The following is an 18,550-nucleotide window of genomic DNA, read 5'->3' on the forward strand; positions in this document are numbered from 1 at the left end:
TAATCTAAATATATTCTGCATAGAATATGCAATTAAGCATGTAATTTAAGTTATATGCGCTTCAAAATGACAAAGCATATAGGCAGACAAATTCCGGCTGCCAGCAATAACTGAGACGGTCCCCTCTTCCGACCTATACTCTGGTACAAGTGGTTCTTGTCAGTTTTGTTGGGGGTCATTTGATAATTTGAATTTTTTGTGGTCCCTTGATGTTAGATTTAATGAGCTTTTGCAGTAATACACATTTTATTGAAATCTACAATGGAAGCTTTGAGATTCACTTTTTTTTTTGAAGTTGAGTAAAGCAGACTTGTTCTGCAGATCATATCTTTGTAGCATAAGCCGAAATGTGGTTTACGAGAAACTTGGTGCTGTGCTAAAAAATATGCAGTGAAAGCTCATTAATCCGGTCTGCAAAAGACCAGGAAGAAAAAAGAAAAGCTAAGAAAACAATTTGTAAAGTTGTTCCGCAAGGAGCTGAAACATTGCCGCCTGCTTTTGACATGAAAACTGCACGGCAATGATGCACGGAGGCGCCTTATTCTAACTGCAATTTTGTAACAGTTCGCAGTAATTATTTACCATGACGCTAATAGCCACGCTAATAGCAACGCGCCAGCGCCTAGCATGCTTCCCAACGCCGTTCAAATCCAGCGCGCTGCTGCCAGGTCACGTGGCAGGACGCAGCAAACTCCTCTCCCTCTGTGCATTCCGGAGTGATATCCGGCTAGGCCTTACTCCGCGCCGTGCCGTGGTCCGTGCTGCTGCTGTTCGTGTGCTGTTTGTGTCTGATTTCAAAATCATTCCTTCAAACTTCCGTTTGGATTTCCTGCTTATCGTAGCTTGCGCCGCGTGTCAGCAATGCAGCCGTTCGCGTACTTTGTCAAAAGTGACCACGCCGAGAAGCATGGAGCCGTTTCATATTTACAACAGGTTCGACTTCAACCGTAGGAGCCGCGAAGCAAGAGAAGAAAGTGGTTACTGGAATGCGTCGAGTCTTCGTTTCCAGGTGAGACCCAGAGTGTAGCGCAAGAGTGCGTGCAATTTGCGACCGCGAAAATAAACGAGCGAGCGCAAGGGCGAGAAGAAGAGGAAGGGACGAGGGTCTGTCAGCTCTGTCCTGTTCGTTTCCCTTCGGCATTGCGCGTGAGTCACTGGTGGTTTCCGCGGCAGCAAAGTGCATTCCACATCGAATTATCAAACTGCTGGTCCGTCAGTGTTCACAGTGTATGCGTTGCGACGCGAGCGTCGAGGTTTATGCATGGATGCGTTTGCTGAATGCAGGCACGCGTAGGAGTCCTAAATGTAAATGTGGCAATTGTATACCGCCCAGCAAGGCGCGCGACTATGTTTTGGGCTTTCGTTAAGGTGGTTGCCAGACTTCTTGTTGATTATTCGACGTGGGACGTGATCGTGCACTGCCTGCACGCGTAGTTTTCACGCCAGTATCGGCCCGTTGCGGACTGCCGATAGCGTGCGCCGCTCGGTCTGTTTAGCGTTGTGTTATTCGCTACGCGTATGTGCGTCTTTATAGTGATCTGATGTGGCGTCTTAAGGTTAGAACGTACCTCTACGAGCCGATTACACCAGCTGTCAAGCTCAGAGTGGGAGGGGTGTGACGCGTCAAGGCATGCAAGCGACTGAGTGAATTGAAGCGACGCGTCACTGCGATACCACAACAGGTAGCTGCCTGTTCGATCACTTTTGCAACATTGGTAACGTTGCCTGCAGCTGTAAAGTTTTTTTAGTTGCTGGCAGCCGTGAATAAAAAAGTAGCCCTAGAAAAAGAGCGCTTTGTAGCCCTTTCAAATTAAGTGGTTTTGAATGACCTAAGTAGTACAGAGCTTATCATAAAAACTAGTGTGAGCAAGTGGCGTTATGTATTTGAAGTTTGGCTGTTTAAACATCTTCTTGTGGTTGTAGAAATGCCAGCAATACAAATAATTATGAGGAAGTGCCAGGCATTGTGGGTGCAAAATACACAGCTGGAAATTATGATGTTATTAAGGTGAAGTGCCTTCTCTTCAGTAGTGAAGAGGTCTGAAAAGAGCTTCATCGGAGAGGATGTCTCCACTGTCCAGATTTGGGGCTGTTCTTGTCTGTGCCTGTTCAGAGTACATTGTAGAGCACAAGTATGTGTCGAGTTTTCTCAGATCTGTTTTTTTCACCTCTGCGTTGAGATCAGTGTGTTGCAATGTCTGATTTGGACCAGAACGTTGATGGCATGCATTGGCATTCCCCTATTCAAAGTAACGTTTGTGTCTCTTCTCAATAGGTCATCATCAGATAGTGCCAGTTTCATGCTCAGAAAGAAGCAGTGCTTAAATACAGGGGGGTCTCGCCTGGCCTCGGAACCTTTACAAAACTAACAAGGAATCTGAGACTCCCCGTACTAGAATGTAGGGAGTGCATGAATCCGAAGCAAGCAACCAATTTTCTTTTTCTTGTAAGTGGTGGTTGGAACATTTCTCCTGTCATTTCTCAAATTTCGTGGTGATTTTTAGCAAGAATCATGATCACGTTTTCTTATAGCCGAGACGCAAAAAATGCAAAGTTGACAGCACAACACACAGGGTGGAAGAAAAAGGGAAACCCGCACCCTCATACCACGATTGAGTACAGAGCCGGCCGCTCAGCTCTAAGGCTACACAGCAACAACGAGAACACTGGTATAGCCTCAGCTCCGCCACTTTCTCTCTCCCTCTCTAGTTCCCTCTCCACCTGTTCTCGAGTCACTAGAGACCCCCTTAAATGCAGCCAGGCTTTAAAAAATGCCAATATAAAGTAATGGGCTACGGGGCAGCATTCTAAGGTGATATTACAGCATGAGAACAATGCTTTTATCCTTTTTCCTCTAGTATCCATCTCCCATGGCACTCCTCATAGACAATCATAGTAGAAGGATAACCATGTCAAGCTTCTGCAGTAATGCCGGTGTCACATGGCACTCCTCAGAGACTGGTCCAAATACGTCTTATTTCAGTTGGTGAAAAGAATACGAATGGTGTTATATAATGCAGCTATGAATGCACCTCAAAGATGAAACATTAATTGGACTTGACAGCTTCTCTTCTGTGGTCTCTCACTGTATAACGAAAGTAAAAACAGCGCTAATTTTTGCACAAACCACACAGAAAGAACAGATAGGACAGCGCCCGTCCTGTCTGTTCTTTCTGCGTTGTTTATGTAAAAATTAGCGCTGTTTTTACTTTTGTTACACAATGTTACACCAACTAGTCCAGGAAGAGGTACTGTTAAACGAACTTTTCACTGTAGTTGCATTATCTTTACTGCTTCTAGATCTGAGTGGAAAATAAACACCGTCTACTGCAAACTACTTCAAGGTCTGTTGAATTATAGCCTGTGCACAAAAAAGCTAGAAGTCCTAAATGAAAAAAAGGTGAATGTTCACCATATATTTTTACCTCGGTGATTATCTTGGTCAGTTTTGATTGTTTTGCCATTTAACTTGCTTGGTGATGACACTGTGCAAGTTCAGTGAATATGCTTGCTCTAATACACTTACAGGAAATTAGGAGCTTGTAGTGACCTGTTTGACTCAGCCTTTCGGCATGCTACCTGAAACCATAGTTAAACAAAGCTTCAAAGAAACTGCATATACTGTGGACACCAGATGTTTGCTTGCGCCTTCTTTCAAATGCCTTAGACATTAATGTGCAGGCGCGGACAGAAGTAAACGGAGCGCGCCGCACAAGAAAGAACTGCTTGTCAGTGCCGCCTAGCAAAACCACACGTAAGCTCAAAATCACGACACGCATATGCACGCCCCCTACCGGCGCAACCCTCTCATTGCTCCGCTCGCCTCGTATTCGGCCGGTGTCAGGGTCACGCTGATGATGATTATGGTCGGATGGTTGCACCCTTAGTAGCGAGCGGGCATTTCGGAACGCACAGACCGCTGCCTTGATGCCACAAATCCCGCGGGGGCGACGCTATCATTATGTCGTTTCATCTGAGACAGCTGTAGGTGCGTTTCCATCGCAAATAGCGCGCGTCCTTCAAACTTAAGTTGCCTCTGGGATTCAATTTTCGTCTCGCTATAGACCAAATAAACTCAAAACACTTGATCCACCATCGCAGTTTTGGGTTCTTTTAATACATTTACCGTTCATTTTCGGCTTGCTCCTACGAGGAACCGACGGAGCGGGAAAGCATGCGCCCTGTGTGTCCGTACTGCACCACAGTGCTCCTGCATTAGAACCTCGCCTAGGAGGTCAGCTTAAAATGAGATGAAACCGCCGCTCTTGGCGCTTTTTGCAGCGCGATCCAGTGCCTCAAGGATAGTGACTGCTTCCAAATGTGCTGGATGCAGCTGTTGGGTTTCTACGCCTATATTCTCAATCAGACCAATGTCTATATGTAACCGGTAGCAGTGAAGTAATACAGCTCGCACAGAAGAGTTTGGATCGCTTGCCGGGTTCTGCCGTGGCTCATACTCTGATTAGCGGGCGATCACGGGTACTTATAGGCCGAATTTCGCACGCGGGGCACGCAACAGTGACGCACTGCTGCCGCGGCATTCGTGTGGGTGAGACAGCGGGTGCTTGTAGTCATCCTAAGATCCAATGGTGCATGCAAAGTGATTACTATGAGCTCTGCTCCGCACATGACAGCGCGATACGCAGCGTACTGTCTCGGGGGTGATAAGAGCAGGATCCAGTATAGGGGAAGTTTGTTTCGGGGGAGACAGGCAGGGTGCATGCACTAGTGCTGCGTGAGCGCCTGGTAGGGACAAGGCGAATCATCAGGGATAACTGTAGAAAATCAACACAAAACTGCGGCAGTATGCCGAGTGTTTCGAGCGCGTTTGCTTGCGAGTGAGACGCAGCAGAGTCCCAGCGGCAGCAAAAGTTCGAAACACGCGGGTTGTTTGCGGCGCAAACACGCCTCCAGCTGTCTCAAACAAAGCGGCTTAATGGTAGAGCCGTCCCCGCGCAATTTGCCTTATCAAGACAGCGGTTTTTGTTTTCCGAAATGTTCGCTAGCTACACAGAGCACGACCATCCGATCATGATCGTCATCAGCACGACACAGACGCCAGACGAATGCGAGGCAAGCGGAGCATTGAGAGGGTCGCGCCGGAAGCGGCCCTGCACATGGGCGTGGCGATTTCGAGCTTTCGTCTGGTTTGGCTAGGCGGTGCTGACACGCAGTTCTTTCTTGTGTGGCGCGTTCCGTTTACTTCTGTCCGCGCCTGTACATGGACCACCCCGTGATATTTGCTCTATGACTGGTAAATAATTTATAATTGTCTTTCTCTTTGTTTCAGTATTATCAACCGAACGATGGCTGCGACGTGTAGTTGGTTTTCAGGTCATGTCAAAGGCAAGAAAACTGGTAATATAACCGCTGCTACGGCATTTCTTGTCATTCCAGCTTTTGAAACAGGCTGTTTTAGGTGTTGTAGTGAATTAAAACTGCATATCAACATTTATATTGTAGCCTTTTCCATGCAACATCAGAGAAAGAAATGGAATTATAAATTATTTAATGGTAGGCAAATACCACTTGGGGATTTTAGTATTTTAATGTCTAATGCAGCGTTTAAAAAATATGTGACCAAAGTTACGTTTTTATAGACCTTGAAACTTATTTTTTAGGTGTTGTCTATTTCACTATTCTCAATTTGCATAGGTAGCAGTGTTTAGTACTGCTTACCTTCTTTTTGTTGTTCTCTTTTCATTCATTGGTTGGGCCCTGTTTTCCTGTGTTATTTTGTGTTCTGTAATCGCATAGTGCATCCCTTCTTTTTTGTTTGTGCACCACTTCTGTTCACTGTTTTTTTTGTGGCAGGCCTCATGACAGCTGGCAGCTTTCCTTTCATTTTGGCCTTCTCTGACGGTGCTCATGGTATTAGACAAAATATAGTTTACTGAAAGGCTGAATTCTAAATTGCAGAGCATCATTAAGGTGCTCTCTTCCTTTTTAGCAGATGCCATTAATGGTGATGCCCACTGTTGCCAAGAATCTTACATTGATACAAATTTGTTTCACAAGTGCAGGGCATGCTTTGCTCTCATGTAGAGTTTGTGCATTTACAGTGCATAGTTTGTACATGGTCTCTTTGTTGGTGACTGACACAGCGGCCTCATTGGCTGACTTTTATAATATTATGAAGGTTAGAATTTGTTTTTCTCACTGCTGATGATCTTTACAGTAGCTTATTATGCCTTCAACAGTCATGTTTTTTTTATTGCTTTAGTTAGGATACTGAGGCTCAAATGAGCGAGCATCTGGGGCCAAACTACCAGTATAACTTCGCGCTGTTTGTCAGATTTCTTTATGATGTGCATAACTGTTCAGGTAGGAAATAATTTCAGGTCTTAGTGGTCCTTGATTTGCTTTTGCTTTTCAGCCTTTATGCCAGATGTCAGATTTTGGAGGATAGTTTGTCACATCCTTCATCATTGAAGTAGGTAGCACAATGTACCAGCCGTGACAATTGGTCATTATAACTAAGCACCCCACCTTCCCTTTATGAGCACACCAAAGCTGAGATCTGATGGCAACTTTGATGAGTATTGACACCTGAAGTTGTCATTTTACAAGCACAATGTTACAGACCACTTTAAAATGTCCTTAAGCTATTGGGTTCAAATCATGTTTTTGCTTGCTGTCAGACTCGCTGAACGGCACTCTCATTGTGAAAATTAGTATAACACTTGGAAATGCAGCCAGGTCCTTCTTTGAATGTGAGTGGTGCACACCGGAATCCTGCTCCTGCTGCAAATCATGTGGGTCATTTTGGAGGTTCTGTTAAAAAGTAATGAAGCATAGATATGAAAATGGTGATACACAGTTATTACCATTTTGTGGCCCTTGACCAATTTCTGTCTTAAAAAAAGGCACTGTACTAAAAAGAAACTGAAGTGCACCGGAGCCGCTGCAAACCTTTTGTGTGAAGAAAAGGCATACTGACTATGCTCATGACAATTTGATGATTGTGCAAAATTTCAAAATGACCATTTTACTATTTATTGTTGAACGTGTACTCTCTAGTGTCACATAATGTGCAATGACAGAACTTGTCTCTAATTTTTCTTTGCACTTCAGTTTTGTTTCTGTTTATATTTTGTATTTCTTAGCATGAACACCACAGGCCATGCACTCCTGTATTACTTTGTATAAGGAAACAGTTACAAGTCCAGCGTCTCTGCGTGTGGGCCCCTCGTTGAACACTACTCTAAGGCACTAAGTTATTTGCTTTGGACTATATCAATAGCTCATGCGCTTCCAACTGAAAAAAATGTTAAGTAATGTATCATTCAATTTTGACTACAAGAAATTTGCTAACTAGGGAGCATGTTGAGGACACATTAGATTTACTGCAGGTCAACCGGCATTAGTGCCTAGCTTGACAAGGGTATGGGCAAGAACTGCAATTAGAAAATTGCTCTTAGCAGTCACTGCGAAGCCGCCGCGGTGGCTGAGTGGTTATGGCACTCGGCGGCTGGCCCGAAAGACGCGTATTCGATTCCAGACGCGGTGGTCAAATTTCGATGAAGGCAAAATTCTTGAGGCCCGTGTACTGTGCGGTGTATGTGCACCCCAGGTGGCCGAAATTTCTGGAGCCCTTCATTACGTTGTCTCTCATTGCCTGAATCGCTTTGGGATATTAAACCTATATAAACCAAACCAGTCACTGCGTGTTGATTTAAACACTGGCATTGCTCCTACTATTTTTATTTTCAGTATTTGCTACCACGCATACTAATATGCGATTTTCAAGGATGAAATCAATTTTTTCAATAATTGTGCAGTTAAAGTTGCATGTTCTAAAATTCGAAGCAAGCAGTTGCCTTTTGTACTTCACACTGATATCAGAACTCACCACTATTGCATGACACCATCAACGTCAAGGTGCAAGTCTTGTGTTGGTAATAAACGAAATGATTTCTTACTTTCTTGCTTCAACAGGCGTTAAAGCATACTGCTGTTGTTGCTTTGAAGCGTACAAATACAATTATTATCATATTCCTGGCTGAAAATATGGCTAAGAATTTTTATATGCGTGTTCTTTTTCCTGTAGGTGTATCTGAATTCAAGGTAGAGAAGGCAATGTATGACACCATGAAGGGAATTCCAAAGGATGCAGTATTTCACAAGAGGACTGCCATTACAATCTGGTCAACAGAAGCAGTTGTACTATGCAGTTCCAGTGGCAAGTGCTCAGGAGGTGACAGCGGAAGGCAAGTAAAAGGTTCTCCACAAGGCTAAGCATAGAGGGCTGGGATAGTCAGTTCTGGGCAGAATTATGAGACATCATTCCAGCGCACAAAAAAATATGTCCGGTGTCCGTGATGTCTATCCTCTTCATTCGTGTGTTTTTGTGCGCTGGAGTGATGTTTCATAACTCACTGAAGTGAAAAATGGATGCACTGAGAAGTAATTGCTAGCTTTATCTGGATTTATCTCAGGGGCATATACTCACTCCATCAGTGTATGTGAGAATTATGACTCAGGTTTGTTAATGGTTTATAATACGAAAGCTCCAAACAAAGGATAATGCCAAACATACAAGACGTGATCAAATAATATTACATGTTGTCTTCATGTGAAAGTTTATTTACAGGAGGTTAATTGATGGGTGCAGTTAGCTCGTGTGACGATAAAAGCAGCTTAAAAGCCTAGGCTCTTTGTTCAGTGCGGCAGTGCATGATCAGTGAAATTACTCATAATGAACAACTTTTAGTGAATATGTACTTCTCATGCCATGAAAACAGAAGGCGGTTGGTACTTAGCAGTCATTTGCCCTGAAGCTTGGACTGTAGGTACTGAGGCCTAAGTGATGCTGATTCAGTATAGGCATTCGTGGGTGCCGCCACATTTGCCATCGTCTATGAATCGTCTGGTGGTCTCTACTTAACAACGAAAATTTGTGTGTTATAACTTGTAGCCATCACTGAAAGCATTTTGCATGAAAATAAGCTTGAATTTAATGCTAGCTGGCCTATTGTTTAACTGTCAGATGCCATGATGGAAGTGACTGTTAAGAGTCCATCATATAGCCCATAATGAGCCCCTATTTGCCCTTACCTTCTCTGCTCTCTTGTCTAGCTGTTATGCATACAGTTTTACAAACCACATTCTAACTTCGACTTCGGCTACTTCAGTTTACATGTAAAAAAAAATTTGGCTACCTTTTACTCAAGCATAGGTGTGCTTGAGCATTCTTTCGCTAGCTTTGCTGCATGCTTTGTAAAAATAGTTTGTTGCATTGAATATGACAAAGCATATCTTAGCCACTTTTTTTCTCACTTAGCAGGGATGGCCCAGTGGGGCCTGTAGAGATGGCTCGAAGCGGTTGCAATACTTTGTCGCATACATGTTGGGAGGAATCATGCGACTTGTGTGTTATGTATATGTGTGGCAGTAAACATTGCTACTTTGGAAAGGCGCCGGTCTGCCATACAATGTCAGCGAAGCTTAACGAACCCCACTTGGTCTAAACTAATTTGGAGCCCTGCACTACAGTATCCTGAAGCCATTATTGTTATCTGCTTTGCTGTGAGAAGCAGTTCTTGCAAGTGATCTGCCTGCTTAGAACCAGTCAACTTGTTAAGCTTATTCACTTAACTCATAATCAACTCGGACATTTTTTATAACTGGAACCCTAATGCCTGGATGCACCAAAAAAAGTGCATCTCACTGGAAGACAGAGAGTGCTAGGCACCATAGTGGGCAATGCACAATACGCAGAATCTACTGCGGGTTTTGTACGAGTGGAAGTGTCTCCAGGTACTGTGCAGTGAACTGCACCACAGTGTCAGAATGCGTATAGCAAGCTAGAGCTAAACAAAACTCATGTGCGTTCAGGCAGCTTTGGTTTCAATACATTCAGCAGGAAAAATAATCTGGCAGCTTTTTTTGCACATGTGTTGGGGTTTTACCAGTGCCAGAGGTCATCGCATCTTGTTTAAGGTTTCGTTTCGAATCATTAACATTCCAGTCTTGTCATTTTGTATGTGACATTCAGCTGAAAATAAATTTCAGCAGTCGGCTTTTTATCCTTTGCTGCCACTTTTTTGAAAGAAATGAAGAGGAATGGTCTTCTAAATAGATGCAGCCAGCCATGCAGTGCTTTACAGTTCTGCACCCTGTGTGCATAAAAAGTCTCAATACATGGATTTTGTCACCCTGAAATATACTTGCATCAAATATTTTTTGTTAGTCGAACTACATGTTATCTCCTTTTTGTGCCCTTCTTTATGGCCATCTTGTAATCATTTCTCTAATTCCTTAATTCCTATTAGCTTTTTGTTTTCTGCAGCACTAGAATTTCCATATCAATTTATTTCTCTAGGCTGCCAAGTATTAGTATCTCTGAGCCTGGTAATGAATCAAATTACCGGAGATGGTAGAGTGCTGTTGAGTGTCTCAGAAAGCCTGACTGTGTTAGAAGGACTGTCATGCTCAATATCAGCTGCAATGCCAAAATATGATAGGAATTCAGATTATGATGCAGGCGTACCCAACTGTGTTGTAAACATATGCAGTTAGCTATGAATACAAAACAAAAACACAACGCAATAATTCACATTTTCGTTCACACAGCATGGTGATGAACAGGGGCAAGGAAGGAGGCACCTCAAAGTGTTTTTCGGTGTCTTCTCCCTTGTCCGTGTTCATCGTTGTACTGTGTGATGGAAAGTGTGAAATACTAGCTCATCCAGACACTGATTTCAAGCAAATTAATGCAAGTGGGGTGCTTTATGTGAGTAGCATTGATTTTCTATAAAGCAGAAGACAGTTGATTTATTGCAGAGGCATTGCAAGTCGTATTGAATGTGTACTGTATGCACCACTGAGCTAAATTTAAGAGCAGTGTTTGCTGGTTGTCTTTGCACTGTGATTATTATAGTGTATTTCACACAAATTCGTGATTTTGTTCTGTTGTTCTTCAGGCATTGTGGCTACACAGCTGGAGTCAAGCTGCTATCAGGGAAATGCAACCTCTTCGACTATGTCAGAAAAGATGCACACTATGATGCTAGGTGTCTCCATCTTGACTATACTGCCAATTTTGTCTACCAATGAAGCTAAGGATGCTTCTGTGCAAATGTGAGCATTTTTTCTTTACGATACGTGCTTGCTCTTAGTCTTCGGCAAGAACAGAAATGATGTGGTTATGTGCATGCTCCAGTGTACAATCATGTGAAAAATTATGACACTGCGAGTGTGTGCCACACTATGCCTAACTGCGTGCAGGTGCCATCTGATGAAATGCTCGTGCCATCAAGGCCGGCGCAGCGAGATTGATGGATGTTAGTGCACCTGACTCGACATCAGGAGTGCTTGCCGTTTTACACCATTTGGCGTGCATTCGCTGGGATCTCTTAATTTTTCTCACGATTGTATGTCCAAACACACAGCATCTCAATCAAGACATTCTACGGTATTCCAACCACGCCAAATCGAATAGTACACCGACCACACCAGGAAACACTAAACCAAAGCACACCAGAGCCGGTATTAGACAACCGGGTCACAGCACAGAACACCAGACCAGAACACACTAAAGCACACCACACTATGCCACATCAGGACCCGTGTCTGAAAATCCTGGTCTGGTCGGAACACCAGACATGATCACACCAGAACCCGTCTTTAAAAAGGCCAGTTTGGTGTAAACACCAGAAACGGGCTGGTGTTTTTTTTCGACTGGGTATATGGCATTTCTTTCAATTGTGCTTATGAACTACTGGCAACGTATTGATTCCTTTTAATATAATTTTGATGCATAGTGCTTTGTTCAGCTGTAGTTTAATTTGAGCCCTCTACATATGGTGAGTCCACTTCAGATTATGTTGGGACTTCGAAATTGCCTCATGTTGCGTTTGGATTTGTAGACATCAGAGCTTCATTTTGTTCAAGTGTATTTGAATGAGGATTTGCTGTAAATAATATCTAGCCTACTACGAGAAATTAGCACAAGCATTAGCCTTGCTGTTCATAGTGGCAGCTGACGATTATGTTCTTACATCACTCATTTAGCTCCAGACTACAATTTTGCCATGGTTCATGGTGGCCTTAAAGTATGGCTTCACTTTTTCCCCCTTATCTTATTGTTTGGGAAGCGTATGCCATTGAGTCATGTAAAAAAGGAAGTTAATATGATGATGCAAAGATGGGCGTTTAGAAGACAACAGAGAATTCTGTTATCATTAAGCTGAGTCACACCACTGTGATCATAGGTCTGTTTGAGTCCTCTGTATAATCCTGTTCTACATACTTCTGATTTTTTGTTGACTTGCACATGGTTCCTCGAACAGAGAGTTTTATGAATGGTTCAATGTATGGTATTCATGGCAGAGTTCACTTTGTATAATCTGTATAATCTATTTCAGATCAAAAACCTAGCACTCATTCGTGGTGAGACAGCTGATGAGGCTACAAAACTTATTATGAAGACTGTAGTGAAGACTCATGTGACCCTAATGTACACATTGAAGGGGCGGGGCGAAAAAGAAACATTTAAGAACCTATGGCTGTACAGCGCAGTTGTTGATGAGTACACGTGAATCTTCTGAAGGCTATAGAAACTTTGTGAACACACCATCTAATTGCAGGAAAAAGCTACTTGCAATCTACCTGGTGTGGTTTTCTGCACTTCAGTTATCAATTACTGAGTAGCCATCCAAATTTAAAGAACTATAGGTACCAAATTTTCGCTTTTGCGTTTTCTCCTTTCAAACCAAGCGTTAGACATTCTATACATGTACGACCACTAAATAATTTATAATTTAATTTCATAGTGGTGGTTCAAAAGTGCAAGCACACACGGACCAAGTAAGAGACGAGACACACAAACCGGCACTGATCTTACAACTGATATTTTATTAGAAAGAAGCACGTCATATATACACACACGGAAAAACAGCGCACATGTGCAATGTCAACAAGACTCCTAGTGCTAGTAAAAGGTAAAAACCGCTTTAAAAGCATGTGTGTATCTGCAGAACCGCTGCCCAATATGTAGCATATTGATTTCTCGAAGCGATAATGTAACAGATGGCGTACTCACGCACCCATTACTTTTTCTGATAATATGAAACGCCTCAGCTACTTCTTTAGTGCGCTGGTTAGAATGAGCGAACGAGACATCAGTATCGTCAAAAAAATAGCGTACATTTGCACATGGAACAATGCTTAGCTAGGTTAGTTTCTTTCTTAAAGAAATAGTGTGCTCCATGAGCCGCACGTTAACGCAGCGGCCAATCTGGCCTATGTAGGTAAGGCCACAGGACTGAGGGATTTGATACACTACGCCAGTCTTACAGGGAACATATCTATTTTCATTATTTTTGTTGCAAGCATTTCTTCTGCGCCCTTCATGTTTTCTTTGAACTGCCGCCTCCACTCTTTCTAGCTTGTTGTTGTTGTTGTGTTGGGTTTAATGGCACATAAGCAGCTAAGGCTATCATGCGCCAGGCTCAAGGTATATGAGCACTTCTCTGTAGGTGGGAGGAAACATGGTTGTGTAGAGGACTTAAATTGCTATTACGTTCTGGTAGTAATAAGAGAAAGAAGAAATTTTATAAATGGCTAAAAATAAACGCTTTCAAGAAGGTCAGATAACCTCAGTAGCCATCCTTGGCTGGGCAAGGATTCTGAGGCTCCCAACCATTCAAATACCCACCTCAGCCCTCTTCTCATGGAATGAGAAAATGGCTGAAATGCATCACATTTTAAAGCAAAGCTCTGGATCAAAGTTTACAGTTTCTGAAGAACATCTGCTTCTTTTAAAAAGCTAAAAACGGAAGATATGTTAACAATGGCATTTTCGCCTAAAAGCAGCGCTGGGTGTAAAGGAATGTATTCATTATAAAACTTCGTAAAGTGCTTATTTCTTAGTTTTTCGAGTTTTGCACAAGAAAATAAAATATTGTTTATTGTTAGTTCGTCTCCACATCTTTCACAACGAGGTTTGTCTTGTTTCGTTAGTAAGAAATTATGTGTAATGTGTGTATGTCCAATGCGGAGACGACATAAAATTACTTCAATAAATCGCTCCTGGTGCCTACAGGTCTTCCATTCACCCAGGACAGGTTTTACAAAGTGCAGCTTGTTGTTAACCTCGTTGTCCCAAGAGGCCTGCCATTTTTCTCTCAATTTATTCTGAACTGACTTGATGCAGTCCTTATGCGGTATGTTTACTGGTTTTATTTTTGCGTTAAGGGCAAGTGCGGCGCTTGCATCAGCCCTCTCATTTCCGCTGATGCCCACGTGACTGGGAACCCAGCAAAACTTTATTGTGTGTCCTTGTGAATCAGCTCGTATTACATTATGTATTATGTTTCCTATTAAGGGTTCAGTTGCATTTCTGGGGTTTATTGCTGTAATTACGCTGAGGGAGTCACTGTAGATAACACTGTTCTGTATGTTTTTCTTCAATATTTGTTCTACAGCTAGAGCAATGGCGTAGCATTCTGCTGTAAATATTGAAGCGCACTGAGGCAGCCTGACTACTTTTTCCCATTTACCTTGCACTATCGCGCTCCCTACATAGAGTGCTGTCTTAGATCCATCTGTGTAGAAATCTGTGCAATTCTTGTATTTTTCGCTTACTCCAAGAAACTCTTGCTGTATATATTCCAGTGGGGCATGTCTTTTTTGAATGTGTGTCAGTGCGAAATCGCATACACCAGGAAACAAGTACCAAGGTGGCAACCTATCGGGTCTCTGGGCAACATCAGGAAGTGCATCTAGTATGTTTATTTCTTGGCATATTTATTCAAAGCGGAGGAGCAATGGTTTTACAGCTTGAGGTTTGTTGGTGAACAGTGTTCTGGATGGGCATTTTGTAACTATGGTGTAACAAAGATGTTTCGGTAGCGACCTTATTTTCAATACGTATGCACAGGTAAGCATTGTTCTCCTGTTGGTGAGGGTCGGTTCATTTGCTTCTACGTGAAGGCTATTTATGGGTGATGTTCTGTAAGCACCAGTTGAAAGGCGCAACCCGAGGTTTTGTACTGGATCTAGCTTTTTAAGGTATGATGGCCTCGCAGACCCATACACTATGGATCCATAGTCTAACGAAGAGCGTACTAGAGAGCGATAGATGTGCAATAGACACCTCCTATCGGATCCCCAACGCTTCCGTGAGAGTACTTTAAGTATATTCAGGGATTGGGTGGCTTTCTTTTTTAGGGTGTTTATATGTGGTAGAAACGTTAGCTTTTTGTCAAAAGTTAAGCCTAAAAATTTGTGTTCTTGTTTTACTGGAAGTGTGATGTCGTTCAAGTGGAGGGTGGGATTAATCTGCAGTCCTCTCTGCAGCGAGAAAAGAACCGCAACAGTTTTCTGTGGAGAAAACCTAAATCCATTTCTGTCTGCCCAAAGTGCTAATTTGTTTATTGTGAGTTGTAGTTGTCTCTCACAAGTTGCCAGGCTAGAAGATGTGCATGCAATTTGAAGGTCATCAACGTAGACCGAGTACATAATGGACTGTGGAATTATACTGGTTAAAGAATTCATTTTTACTATGAACAATGTAGTACTTAAAACGCATCCCTGAGGAACGCCGTTTTCCTGAGTAAAATTATTTGAGAGGGTTGCGCCAAGACGAACTTGGAAAGAACGGTTGGATAAAAAGTCGCTCAAATATTTCAGCATCCTCCCGCGGATACCAAGCTCTGCCAGGTCGCGAAGAATCCCGAACCTCCAGGTCGTGTCATATGCCTTCTCCATATCGAAAAAAACTGAAAGGCAGTGTTGTCTGTGTATAAAGGCCTCTCGGATTGTGTTTTCCAGGCGGACCAAATGGTCGACTGTGGAACATGTTTTTTTAAAGCCACATTGGTGGACATCAAGAAGCTCTCGGGATTCCAGAATAAACATTAAATCTAATATTTATAACACTCTCAAAAGATTTGGCAAGACAGCTTGTAAGGGTTATAGGCCTGTAACTGTTAGGGGAGGTTGGTGGCTTTCCTGGTTTTAGAAATGGAACAATAATGGCTTTTTTCCAAGCAGCTGGTATTTTCCCTACTACCCATATTTTGTTAAAAAATTTTAACAGAACTTCTACAGATTGCTCAGATAGATGGGACAGCATTTCATAATGAATTTCGTCGGGGCCTGGTGCAGTTTGTTTACCTATAGACAGTACTCTCTGTATTTCTTGAAGTGTAATCAAATTATTGTAAGGCTCGTTTGTGCTGCCTGCCGTAGGGAGTCTTTGTTTTTCGGTTATGTTTTTGTATTTTAAGAATGACTGTGTATAGTGGGAAGAACTAGAAACTATAAAAAAATGTTGCCCCAATATGTCTGCCTGTTCTTTAATACTTGTCTGAATTCCAGGATCCGTGAGCAGAGGAAGGGTGAATGGGGAATAGCTGCCATTTACTTTTCTGACCTGCTCCCACAGTTTTTTTGATGTTACCGAGCTGTTTATGGACGACACATAATTTTGCCAAGACATTTTTTCCGCGTTCCGCCGTATATATCGGGCTTTAGCTTTTGCCTTTTTGAAAGCTATTAGATTTTCGTGAGTAGGATACCTACGAAATACACCCCAGGCCTTATTTTGTTGTTTTTTGGCTTCCCAACATTCTCGCCTCCACCATACCTTGTGGTTCTGGCGCACCACGCCTGTGGACCGGGGAATAGCTAGCCGTGCAGCATCGATGATACATTTTGTGAGAATTTCATTGATTTCATCTATGCTAAGTGTTTCTGAGTAAATGTCCTCTAATCTGGCCTTTTCTCTAAACAACGCCCAATCAGCTAGATGTAGCTTCCATCGCCGTGGTTTGGTTGGGGTAACTGCAGGTGAGGATGATAGGCTTATAAAAACTGGTAGGTGATCACTCCCAAACGGGTTGTCTAAAACGTCCCATTTAAAATCACTAAAAACAGAAGGTGAACAAAAAGACAGGTCTAAACTGCTCATTTTCCCAGACGTTGGGGAACAGTATGTGGCCTTTTTCGTATTTAAAAGACACATTATTCGTCAGGATAAAATCTTCGATTATTTGACCTCTAGCGTCACAGCGTTCGCTTCCCCACAGGGAGGAGTGAGCATTAAAATCCCCAAGTAACAGATATGGCTCCGGAAGTTCTCTGATCAGTTGCTGTAGATCATGGAGTGTTAACATAAAATGTGGAGGAATGTATACGGAACAGATTGTTAATGTTTTGTAGCTTACGATACTGGCTGCAACCGCCTCAAGTTTTGTTTTGAGTTTAATTTCTTGAGCAGGGACACCGCTTTGAACGACTATCGCGACGCCTCCCGATAGCCAGTTTGCCTGCTCTCGATCGCGTCTAAATGTTTTATAATGTTTCAGGATATGTACATGTTGTGGACCAAGATTGGTTTCCTGAAGACATAAAGCTGTGGGTAACATTGACCCTAAAATATGTGTTATGTCGCTGTAATTCCGCATAAGTCCTCTACAATTCCAATGGATTAAAAAAGCCATGTTTATGTTTTTGACAGAAAATGAAAGGAGATTTACTTATGTGGTGGGCCCATTATGAGGGGCCTGTCTTTTTTCCGCTCAAGAGAGCTGTTCCGCCTCTGTAGTGGAGGCGGAGTGGGTGCTGTATCCATCACCTCAACCGAGGTGCTGGAGAACCGCGGAGGGCCCGCGGCTGTGTTAGTTTCAGGCCTCTCCCGACGGGGGGAGGTCCTGCGGGATGCCGACCCATGGACCGGCGCTCCCTGCTTTGAGGGTGGCAGAGCAGCCTTCGCTGTCCCTGCCTGGGGCGTGGATGGCCCTGCCACTGGCTCTGTGAAAGCAGCCTCGGCAGGTGCCGTAGAGCTGTGTGGTGCTACGCCCCCGCGCACCACATCAGCGAAGTTGGGTTTTGCTGTGAAAGAGAATGTGTTCGTAAGCGCAAAACGCCTCCTTGCTTCTTTGAATGAAATGTTTTCTTTTGTCTTTATGGTAATTATTTCCTTTTCTTTTTTCCAGGACGGACATGCCCTGGAGTACGCTGCATGGTCTCCTTCGCAGTTTGCGCAGCGCAGTGCTGCGTCACATTCCTCAGAATGCTGGTCTTTCGAAGCGCATTTCGCGCAGGTTTTGCGGCCGCGGCAACTTTGTGAGCCGTGGCCAAACTTTTGACAGTTGAAACATCGGCGGGGATTGGGTATATAATTTCTGACGTTGACTTTCAAGTATCCAACTTCGATCGTTTCGGGCAAGGTACTGGTAATAAATGTGAGGACCATGTGTTTGGTATCTATTTCTTTGTTATCCCTGCGGATCTTGATTCGGTGAACATCGATTACATTCTGGTCGGTAAGCCCTTCAAGCATTTCAGCTTCTGTGATATGGATAAAGTCTGATTCCGAGATTACACCTCTGACTGTGTTTAGAGATCGGTGGGGGGTTACAGAGACAGAGATGTCCCCTATAGACGCAATGTTGGAGAGTTTTGAACACTGGATGCTGTCGCGCAGCTCAAGAAGTAAGTCGCCGCTGGACATTTTTGAGACCTTGTAGCCAGGGCCCAAGGTATCGGTTAAGCATTTTGACACAAGGAATGGGGATATTATTCTTGCCTGTATTCTGTC

The 18,550-nt window shown here is 43.3% G+C and overlaps 1 protein-coding gene across 2 annotated transcripts; it reads left to right on the plus strand.

The window, feature by feature from the left end:
• Positions 1-745: 745 nt before the first annotated feature.
• LOC144112080 (uncharacterized) lies at positions 746-18,196 on the plus strand. 2 transcript variants are annotated; one of them, XM_077645155.1, is made up of 4 exons: positions 746-1,009; positions 8,051-8,210; positions 10,926-11,082; positions 17,946-18,196. In XM_077645155.1, exons 2-4 carry the CDS (start codon positions 8,111-8,113, stop codon positions 18,103-18,105), a joined length of 417 nt encoding a protein of 138 aa, XP_077501281.1. In that variant the 5' UTR covers positions 746-1,009; positions 8,051-8,110; the 3' UTR covers positions 18,106-18,196. The 2 variants fall into 2 exon arrangements, with proteins under 2 accessions (XP_077501281.1, XP_077501282.1); XM_077645156.1 differs by lacking the exon at positions 746-1,009 and adding an exon at positions 5,294-5,358.
• Positions 18,197-18,550: the final 354 nt, after the last annotated feature.

The sequence above is a fragment of the Amblyomma americanum genome, unplaced genomic scaffold, assembly GCF_052857255.1.
Source record: "Amblyomma americanum isolate KBUSLIRL-KWMA unplaced genomic scaffold, ASM5285725v1 scaffold_49, whole genome shotgun sequence".
NCBI classification, from domain to species: domain Eukaryota; kingdom Metazoa; phylum Arthropoda; class Arachnida; order Ixodida; family Ixodidae; genus Amblyomma; species Amblyomma americanum.

Excerpts from the sequence above, each read along its gene's own strand:
- LOC144112080 (XM_077645155.1), top strand. The coding sequence starts at position 8,111 with ATGCAGTATTTCACAAGAGGACTGCCATTACAATCTGGTCAACAGAAG. Across the intron at positions 8,211-10,925 it reads TCAGGAGGTGACAGCGGAAG|GCATTGTGGCTACACAGCTG; the intron begins GCAAGTAAAAGG and ends GTTGTTCTTCAG. Across the intron at positions 11,083-17,945 it reads AAGGATGCTTCTGTGCAAAT|GACGGACATGCCCTGGAGTA; the intron begins GTGAGCATTTTT and ends TCTTTTTTCCAG.